Source organism: Euphorbia lathyris, chromosome 6 (genome assembly GCF_963576675.1).
Source record: "Euphorbia lathyris chromosome 6, ddEupLath1.1, whole genome shotgun sequence".
Lineage (NCBI taxonomy): Eukaryota > Viridiplantae > Streptophyta > Magnoliopsida > Malpighiales > Euphorbiaceae > Euphorbia > Euphorbia lathyris.
In genome coordinates this window covers 44,842,393-44,853,369 of record NC_088915.1, presented here as the reverse complement: position 1 = coordinate 44,853,369, position 10,977 = coordinate 44,842,393, and the positions used below count along the sequence as shown (strand labels likewise).

The 10,977-nt window shown below is 36.2% G+C and overlaps 1 protein-coding gene across 2 annotated transcripts; it reads right to left on the bottom strand.

Moving 5' to 3' along the window:
* Window positions 1-1,060: 1,060 nt before the first annotated feature.
* Window positions 1,061-8,161, bottom strand: LOC136233145 (DEAD-box ATP-dependent RNA helicase 46). 2 transcript variants are annotated; one of them, XM_066022734.1, is made up of 9 exons: window positions 7,983-8,161; window positions 7,010-7,349; window positions 6,347-6,493; window positions 5,542-5,610; window positions 4,749-5,018; window positions 3,571-3,921; window positions 3,127-3,404; window positions 2,193-2,573; window positions 1,061-1,872 (listed from the first exon to the last, which is right to left on the bottom strand). In XM_066022734.1, exons 2-9 carry the CDS (start codon window positions 7,322-7,324, stop codon window positions 1,482-1,484), a joined length of 2,202 nt encoding a protein of 733 aa, XP_065878806.1. In that variant the 5' UTR covers window positions 7,325-7,349; window positions 7,983-8,161; the 3' UTR covers window positions 1,061-1,481. The 2 variants fall into 2 exon arrangements, with proteins under 2 accessions (XP_065878806.1, XP_065878807.1); XM_066022735.1 differs by lacking the exon at window positions 7,983-8,161 and adding an exon at window positions 7,753-7,870.
* Window positions 8,162-10,977: the final 2,816 nt, after the last annotated feature.

Genomic DNA, 10,977 nt, shown 5'->3' with positions numbered 1-10,977 from the left:
AGTCCGAGCATTAAATTTTTTATCTTAGTAGATACTCCCTCCATTCTTTTTTATATGTCGTTTAAGGTTTTTCATCAAGACCAATGCAATATTAATGAGACTATTAAAATGACTAATGTACCCTTAATACTTTTCTCCTGGATCTCTACTTTCTATGCAAAATTTCTCTCTTATTAATTTTTATGACTTAATTAAGATAATTTGCATTAATAACTATATCTCTCTCTTACAATAAATAGGGGCAAATTAGAGAAAGTATGGTAAAAAGTGCATTGGTAATACAAAACGACATTACAAGATATGCTATTATCCTTAACTATGAGAAAGAATTTTTTTTTTTAATTAACAATATAAATTTGTTAGTTTAATATAAATTCATTAGTTTAATTCTATATCAATTGTATCTTTTAATTTTAATTTGATTCTATATTAATTGCATTTCTTAATTTTCTTAATATGAAATGAAAATGAAAAAAGTACATATACCTTTGACAATTTTCTTTAAAAAAAATATTCAAAAGATTGAAAATTTTCTTAAAATCTTTTTTTCTATAGTTGTGATAATTAATTAATCAATTGTAATTAGAGATTATGAATAGAAAAGAAAAAAAAATATAAACATAAAATAAAATAAAAAAGTTCGAATAGAATATAAATTAATTTTATCATTTTAAATGTTATTTAATTTAGTTTGACTGTCAGCTCTGCAGAAACAAAAACTTGAAAGATCGTATAGTACTTAAAGATCATATAATTAGAGGAACTAATAAATCGTTTAGTCAAAAATCATGAGTGCCTAAATTTGATCAAGTCATCAGACAACAATTAACATGGTTAAATAACCAACCATCATTTCACCTTGGAATTTCCCAAGAGTGATCACTAAAGACCTTGTAAGATGTAAAGAAATACTAGGAAGCATGAAAACGAATTTGTGAGAGTATTTAGTTGGTTGCCACAGTTTTGTCTATTATATAATATGATCATTATCATTGTTGAACGGTCAAAAAAACTGAGTTAAGCAGGTAGAGAGATGGAAAAAAGTAGCAGCAAACTAAGATTGGGAATTAAACTAATCTTCATAACATTGACAGCTAATACGACTGATTTACTAAACATTACATGGCGACATATGCTGTGGTAATCCTCCATCATCTTACATCGGATCCAATACAACTTTGATATTTTACCTTCTTCTTTCTAACAAAAACCACAAAATGGAATATCAGTGAGAAAAGGATCGTTGCTCATGCTTAGTTTTAACCCTTTTCAAACTAAGAGAGCATCAACAAAAAAATCAACTACCCGCCCTCACTGTCCTGTTTCCAGCTATATATTTATATCTAGAATAACAAAAAAATTAAATCCGTAATTCAAAACCACAAAAAGGACAAATGGATAGCACCTGGGCTGGGGCTGGGCTGCAGCTGGGACATGTCAAAACATCATTAAGCTATCATCTACAGAGTACGTCTAGTATCTTAATCTGCTTCTCGGTACACGCCTTCATCTGGTGGTATTATTCCATCTTCATCTGCTGGAATCATGCCTTCCTCCTCCTCTTCTCCTAAACCATTAAAACCTTTCCCTTGTTCCTTCACTGCGGTGTGAAAACTGCTGCTACCGCCACCGTTTGGGGACCTTGACCTTTCACGCTGGTTTTGAGGTGCTGCAGGAGCCCGACTTTTTTCCATCATTGCCTGATGGAAACTACGCACTGGGGACCTGTCCCGTGTAACAGTTGGCCTATCAGGGCTTCGACTCCGGCTGCGATCACGGCTCCAACCTTTACTACGCTCACCCCAACCTGACCCCTTATCAGGGCTTCGACTGCGGCCTCTATCACCTCCATCATTGTACCCACGGTCAAACCTGTACACACAGCAGCAGGCATTTCTCAGAGTTCTTTTACATTATAACCAATAATAATAAACAAGCTAAAAATGCAGGATGATTCAAAGCCTCCATTTCTCCTAGAAAATGTTTGGGGTTCATATATCACACCCAAAATTGTCAAAACACAACTTACGGATGAAAAGAGCCACAAATGCATCTGTGCAAAACAAAGAAAGATTCGCTTGCAAGAAAAGCAAAAAGAGCAGAGCATCTTTTGGACAAAATGAAGTCCTATCACAAAAGAGTAACCCTCGGCTCAAACGGAAAAAGTACACCACTAAACAAAGCACAAGTACCTGTCTCGTGACTCGTTATCATATCCACGTCCACCGCCTCTGCTGGAAAAGGAACTAGACATCCCAAAACTACCTCTTCCACCGTCCCTTCCACCATAACCAAAATCACTCCGTCCACCACGGCCCCCATCATGACCACCAGGACCAGGGCCCCAGCGTCTAGACCTGCCCATCCCACCCCCACGAGAAGCCATATCACGAACTTCTGATGGGACTTTCTGATTTGCACCTTCCAGAACTTTAATGAGCTCTGATGCATACTTTGCGTCATGGTCACCGAAGAAAGTGTAAGCAACTCCAGTAGCACCTGCCCTGCCAGTCCTACCAATCCTATGAACATAATCTTCCACTCCAGTGGGGAAATCATAGTTGATGACCACCCTGGCACAAGTTAAAGACCAGTAATTTCCATAAGGCCAATTTGTCTTCCACCATAAGATGTAACAGGTTAGTTAATTACAATTAACTATTATTAGTTAATAAAAATATATTCATACAACTAGATCAGTTACTAATATAATAGAGTATAAGTACATTAAAAGCTATTCCGATTAGGCAAAAACCATAAATCATCATGCCTCGACAGGTTAAAAATTAAAATGACGATGCAAATTTCTTTCACACATTCGCAAAGCACTCTTTTACAATTATTTAAAAAAATCAAAAATAAAAAAAATAAAAGATCTGTAGCGCTTAGTATTATCACTCTACCTAGGAAAGACGCACTAGCCCCTTGCACTCTTTAAAATAAATCCATGGACAAAATCATTACCGAGAACTAGCCTTAACACCCTCAAATAGAGAGGATCCATGATAGCAGATTCAAAGAAAATTATCAGTAGTTTTATGGACACGGAAAATGTTGACTAATTCATGATGCCAAGTTATTGCCAATTTTCTAACCAAACTACAGAAAAAAATACTATCAAATGACCTGATGTCTTTAACGTCCAGTCCTCGAGCAGCAACATCAGTGGCTACTAGCACTGGAGATCTCCCTGTGCGGAACTGACTCAGAACATAATCTCTCTCACTCTGAGATTTATCACCATGAATAGCAGCAGCTCCAAACTGGCGAGTAAGATTACGAGCAAGTTGATCACACATCTTTTTTGTTGAACAAAATATAATAATCTTCGACCCAGGCTCTTGAGATCTTATAATCTGCTCCAACCTTCTGTGCTTCTCCATGGGTGCCAATACTTCAATATACTATAAGGCAGCAACACAAAAACAACTGAATAATTTTTAATGACCATTTCTGTTTTCAAAAGTGTGTAGAGAAATTTTGATTAATCAAACACAAAACATCCACTAAAAATAGCACTGTACAGTATTCTCCTTCTACAATCAAGAACAGCAATCGCACAATTCATACCTGTGTGATTGACTTGTTTGCCACAAGCTCATCAACATTCCCAATATTAACTTGCACAGGATTGATCAGTAAATCTGCTGCAATCTTCCGAACTTCCTTTGGCCATGTTGCTGTGTACATGAGGGTCTGTCGGCGGGCAGGTACCTCATTAACAATCTTCCGTATCTGAGGTTCAAAACCCATGTCCAACATGCGATCAGCTTCATCCAATACCAGGTAAGAAACTTGTCCAAGGCTAATTCTCCTCATTTCAAGAATGTCGTTCAAGCGGCCGGGAGTAGCAACCACAATATCTGCTCCTCTGTCTAGTTCTTTCAACTGGGGACCCTTTGGTGCTCCACCATACAAACACTTTAAAGGAAGAGCATTTCACAACAAATGTCAATAATATTATTAGAGAGATAAGAATGTTCACTTCTATTAGAAGTGTTGGCAGTTTTACAAAAAAAATGAAATTACAAAAGAAAACCATCGCCAACTGCAAAAGTGTAATGCCTTGTTTGATAACCACCCAAATCACTTAATTTAATAGTTTAAGCACTTATTTATATTAAGTGTGTTCGATAACTTCAAAGTTTCAACCACTTAAAATGTTCAATTAAGTTAAAAATCACTTATTTTGACAAGTCAAAATAGTTAACTTAAAGTTTTAAGTTGAACATTATCAATTAATATTTTATATCCAGTACTTAGTTTTAGTAGTTATCAAACAGTTGCATATAACACTTATAATATTCAACACTTTCCAGTACTTATTTCAGCACTTAATTTTAGTTTTATCATACAGCACCTAACTACATATATAGGTGTCTACATTCCTATATGGCAAATTAATCCTAAGATCTATTAGTTAATAAATCTGGATTACATCCTTTTTTACTAGGTAAAGAAAATCAACTTACTTTTTCTTCAAAACAATGACATCTTAGTAAAACAGCATGATCCATAGCCAAGCAGGTAAAAATTACAAAAGCTTAAAGCAATAGTAAATGACCACGCTGGAACTTATAAATTATGAAACAAACTAGAAAAATGTCCAACAGCATATAATATCCAATTCTGAGGAATGTCTACTTGCAGATATTGCAAAAATACAATGGCATCCCACAATGATAATTGAAGAAAGATCTTATTAAGATATCTATTTGCTACAAAACAAGATAACTTAAGTAGCATACCGTGCATGAAATTCTTGATGACTTTCCAAACTTCACAGCTTCATCTTGTATCTGTGTTGCCAATTCTCTTGTTGGCGACAATACCAATACAGTTGGACCCAGCTGAGGGTCATTGCGGCTGCGCTTGAGATGAATAAACCCAGGAACTAAGTAACCTAAGGTCTTACCTGAGCCGGTCTTAGCTATAGCCACTATATCTCTGCTCTGCAAAGCAATTGGCCACGATTGCGCCTGAATTGGTGTTGGGGCAGAGAACCCGGCATTTTGTACCTGGAAAAAGCAAAATCCAGCAACTCCCATAAGCCAAGGAACTGGCTTCAAGATGGCTGATTTTCTTTTGGGCTTATAGAGGAGGGGCTAATGGCAGAAGAAGCGTCATCCCCCACATGCAGATGGCAAATGCTTGCTGATGCATGCTGGAGCAGGAGGAGGCCTCTTCTTCCGTTCGGACCGAGTGGCAGAGCAAATCATCACCAACAGCAGTCCCAGCCACGAACTTGGGTGATTCAGAAAGCCCTTCCCAAAAGAAAAGGTCGACCGTATAAGGGCGCTCCAAACTATATGCAAGGCCCCCACAGAGGGCAGCACAGCGTACGACATTAGCTCCTCCCAGGAGCAAATATCGCACCTGCGACAAAAAGTACAGATGGCAAAGGTATTAACGAATCTGAAACTCAACATGGGACCTTCAACAATCAGATAACTTGCAAAAAACACAGTTTCACTAACATGATTCCAGGCCAGCAAAAATTACAAGCATAAACAAACAATATATATGAACAGAAGTCCGTACCTCTCTGAGAAGCTCAGAAGGAAAGCCTGTGGAATCAAATGACATAAGAGGTGGGGGTACTTCAGCTCCCTAGCACAGGATTCAGAAAAACATTAGTGCATACTTGAAAAGCTACACAAGTCAAGTAAAGACTAAAGGAGAAACAATCCCAAGATGATGAATAAAATATGATTGTAAAATCCAAAAGTCAAACACTTGAAAGAATATATAGCTAGATATAGTAGCAGACCTAATTGTAATTAAGATCCAAAAAAACAAAAACAAGTTGCATTTGTGTACAATATAAGTGTGTAGGCAAAGAAAGGGAAAGACATTTTGACTAATAAAGGAGCCATAATATGAACTGAGTTTCAGAATAAAATCATTGTCATATTTATGCATGTTTTATCCTACATAAAATGCTATATCAATTGCATAACTTATCAAGCAAAACATCCAGTACAACTATCACACAACTTTCATCTTGTACAAGCATATTTATAGTTTATGACTGCCAGGAAAAATCAAAAGAGCAAAGGCAGTACTAAAATGCAGGCAAATTTAACATGAGCATGCTTAAAGCTGGTTTTGGAACCTAAGTTTTATTGTTGAGATTTTCTGGATCGAGTCCATTGCAAGAAAATTTTCTTTCATGTACTTGGATTGCACACCTTTCATACTGTTCCCGTATATTCATTACTTCATAGAAAGAATTTAACAAAAGGGCTTACAAATTAATATGAGTAAACTTCTATCAGTACGCAATTTATGAATGAGTGACATGAACCAAAATAAGAGTTGTGCAAAAAATCCAATGTGAACTTACAGTAACTGAAATTTCATGCCGACGGCGATAAGCCTCTGCAGACATACTGCTTCCACCAGTTGACGATCCTCTAGCAGAAGAGCCACCAGTTCCATTCACAGTTCCATCTAGGACATTTTCATATTGTTCAGCTACAGTTCTTGCACCCTGATGCAAAGTAAAGAATATCACATCATTCAATGTAGAAACCTGAAGCATAAATTAACATATACTTTTAGAACTCTCTACCTTTCCAGAGTTGAAATATAGGATGCTTGGAACAGATTGTAATAAAAAGTAACATTAACACTCAACTGACAGAGTTGATTAATAATATGTATATTTTCATGCTCTTTGGGTGCACACTTCACTCAAATTGTCAGGATTTAGTTTATACTGACATATCACATACAAACATGAATCAAGCGGAATATGTACCTGATTCCAATCCACAAGTAAATACTTGTACAACAAAACATTTGGTACAAAAAGGAAAACTCAAATGACGGAGTGCTGATTGTGAAGATTACAAATTACAAACCCAAAATTTTTACGAAACCTAATTCAGATAGAGTATAGGTCATAAGTAGATAGTTTTCTTCCATCTGAATCTACATCTCATCATAGTCAACAAGTCAAGTAACAAGTATCAAGTCACAATATAAAGTGATACAAGAAACATGCCTGACTAGTCCTTGTTCCGGCATCAGAATTTGAACCAATAGGATTTCCTCTGCCATACCTATCCTCTGCTTTTACAGGACTATAGGCACGGCGAGAAGATTGCTGAACTTGAACTGAAGAACTGACGGGCACTGAAGAAGACTTTGATGGAAAAGAAGAGGAACCAGGCCTCTCATACTGAGTAACATTAGTCTCAGGATTCCAAAAGTAAAGGTACCCAGTTTTACCATCAACTAAACCCTTCCATGGCTTGGGGAGAGTAGGGTCCTCTGGTGCATATCTAGGAGCAGCAGAGGCGGTTGCAGTAGCAGCCATTGCAAGGTAACCCACTAAGACAAACCTGCAAGAAAAAATAATTAGATACAAAGGGCACTGTAAGAAAATGCAAATCCGAAGCAAGACTAGAAGATGTATTGGTAAAAACTTAATGTCTTACTCGTCCAAAATCAGCTTAAGAAAAATACTAAAAATTTAGGGTTTACTTGGCAATGAAAATTGCAAATAATGATAAAAATAAGCAGATCATGCAACAAGAAAAATAGTTAGGAATCCATCGAGCATCATTGCATGTACGTAACACACTTGGGATGGAAGTTCATGCACTAACTCAAATTCTTTACATCATAATAAAGCAGCAACATGTCTTGCAACAAATTTGATTTCCAGAAAACCAACAATTAAGTCTTCAAACAGAGGTAGAAAATAAGAAAACAAAAAAAAAAGAGAATACAGCAACAGTCTACCAGATCTCAAAGACGAAAAGAAAGCAAATATGCAAACCGGAAGTTTCATCTACTTCCCTAACTATATTGTATAAGCAACTAAACGGACCACATAAGCCCTAGATTCCACAAGAAAAGAAGCCGAATAAGAAGTAGATTCAGATCTGGAAATATCTGTTGGAAAATTTACTTTTATAGTTTATTGATTTTATTTCATATCAAGGAACAAGAGAGGAACTGAGAAATCATACCTGAAAGTATCGTATAGAAGGTAGGAAAGAGGAGAGGAAAAATCGAGGAGAGAAATGCTCTAGTCCAAGCACAACGAAGACGACCGGCCCTCTCTCTCACTAGCTTTCTCTAACCCTCGAAAAGAGAAACGTCTGGAGGGCAGAGAACGCGTAAACCAAAATGAAAATGGTGAGTACCAAGTGAATTTATAGCATCAATATTCGAACATCCAAGCCCAAATTCACTATATTTTTGTTTCCAGGAATTTCAATCATGTTTGCAAAAGATCACAAATATATATGTTGTAAAATCACTTATGATGGTATAGGATCTCTAATAGCCTCTTAATTTGATTTTAATTTAAAATTTAAGAATGGAGAGTTAAAAATCAGATACAACCAAAAATTACTAAAGGAGCGATTTGGTTCGGACATATGTAACAGAATGGAATCAAGAAAGGAAAACAAGGACAAACGAATGGAATGGTGACTGTCTGGTTCAAATAAGACAATATATCAGAGTTGTATTTTTAACAATAATTTCTATACATACATGTGTCTGTATTGATAAATTATTCACACATAAATATAAGAATGAAAATCAATTTATTCAATCATTAAAATCAAAAGACTATGAAACATATGAAAGTGACATAAAATAAAACAAATGAAATGCGTAAAGATTTTATTTTAAATAAAATAATCATTTTAAAATAATTAAAAGTAAATACTAAAACTGAATAATATGATAAAAGAAAAATATTTTGTCAAAATTATTTTTTATGGCAAAAAAGTAAAAACAAATAAGTGAGGAACATCTGTAGTGAATTTTTTTTTCCTCTACTAATTAACTTGAAATAATGTTGAATTTGGGTGTTGGAACCTTTAAAAATGGTTTATTGAGCAAGAAATTGTGTAAAACCTCTCCTTTGCACTCACTTTCACTTAGTTTCACTCAATTTCTTTCTCTTTTCACTCAAAGTGGTTTCTTTTCTTTGAAAAACTGATGTCCTTCTTGTTGAAACACAATTTCCACACTAATTTTGATTTGACAAATCTATTTAAATTAAAATTAAAATCCCTAAGATAAATTCTCAACACATTAAATTTAAAGCTTCGATTTATTATTACTAATGTGCTTATTGAGTGTTTGGATGAATTAAATGATAAGTGTAAAAGATAGAAAGATAAAGCACATGAGATAAGTCAAGGCCCAAGGAAGTAAAGAAGTAAGTTAAATGGATCAAAGGCTTTTGGATCAACTCAGCCCAGCAGAAGGAAGAATCCATAAGAAAGCCATTGTCTTCTTCACGAAGCTGCTGACTTCGAAGACCAAAGAAGGAAGCACACAAGGCACAAGTTGACTTCCTAACTTGCAGACAAATGCTGTCCAATTGAGGAAAGATTCAGACGCAACAGACGAGCTGTCGCTATGCTGTTTGGGAATCTTTGCCAAAAATGGAAAGACAATCTGAGCCGTTCTGAGTAAAGCACTGAAGCGCTACTGAACAAGACACAGAACGACAGAGAAAACTTCATTACGATTGATCGTGACACTGGGCGCTGAGGATGAAAGGGAAAGCAGAGTCGTTTCCCTCCAACGGTTATTTCGAAATTCGAAATGACTGATGCCTTGAAGCGACACTATAAAAGCCCTGTCATTTGCTTCATTCAGACTTGATCTTCAACACGCGAAAGCTCCAAGCAAATTCATACTTGAAGTTTCAGCTGAAAGCAAAGCAATATTTACACAAACTCTTATTCTTCTGTGTAAACAATAGATTAGATCATCCAAGTGTTTTTTGTTTTAGAACAAAATATTATCAATCACTAAATCTAGTTAGGAGACTCTGAGTTGCTCGGTATTTAGCAATCGGAGTTGAATAGTGTTGAGTGTATGTATATAGAGGGCGGTACTCTATAACTGCTTGCTGACTATTGTAAAGGGTTTGTGCTCTACCTAAAAGAGCTCAGTAGTGGATTAAAGCTCGGAAAAGGAATTCCGGTGACTGGATGTAAGCAAGAGGTCGAACCAGGATAAACTGTTGAGTAGTATTCTCTATCCCTTATCTCCTATATTTGCTTGCTTTTATATTTGCTAAGAAAACGTTTAATTTAAGCATGCTGGGTTGCTTGATCTAGTGTTGTGTTCAGGAATAGACTTCTAAGTGCTATCTCATGAATACACATCAGAAATAACTTTAGTTGTTGACTAACTAAAGCTGCCTTTGATCGCACTCAGTATTGTTATGTTATTAATCCGTGTGAGAAAATACACTTCATCGAAAAGATAAAGTCGGCCTTTATACTTAAAATTGTAAATAGTTCCTTTAACCCCCCCCCCCCCCCCTAGGAACTTATTCTCATAACCCAAGGGACCAACAAGTGGTATCAGAGCGTAATAGCTCAACTTACAAGATAACACTATCTTGAGCTGATCCTTATAACATGGCTGTCAATAGCACTCGTTTCCTCCTAGAAAATGAAACAACTCAAATATTGTCTGAGGGCTTGTTCATCACCAGGCCACCTCTGTTCTTCAGGTCTAACTACACCTTCTAGAAGAACAGAATGAAAAATTTCATTTAGGCAACGAATATGAGTGCCTGGCTAGCAATAGTCCAAGGCCCGTTCATTCCATACGAAACGGTTGATAATGTAAAAGTTATCAAGGATGAGGCTAAGTGGACTGAGGATGACCTAAAGAAATTACAAAACAATGCCTCAGCTATCAATATGCTTCACTGTGCATTAGATGTTACAGAGTATAATAAGATTTCAGGATGTGAGTCAGCACAGGAAATCTGGAAGAAGCTGGAAGTCACCTATGAAGGTACCAGTAAGGTGAATGAGTCCAAGGTAAACCAGCACATGAGACTTTACGAGCTGTTTGAAATGAATGATGGTGAAGGCATCTTAGAGATGAATGCCAGATTCACTAACATCATAAATGAGCTCAAAAGACTTGGAAAGAGATTCTCGGAAGAGGAACAATGTTGAAACACATTTCCACACT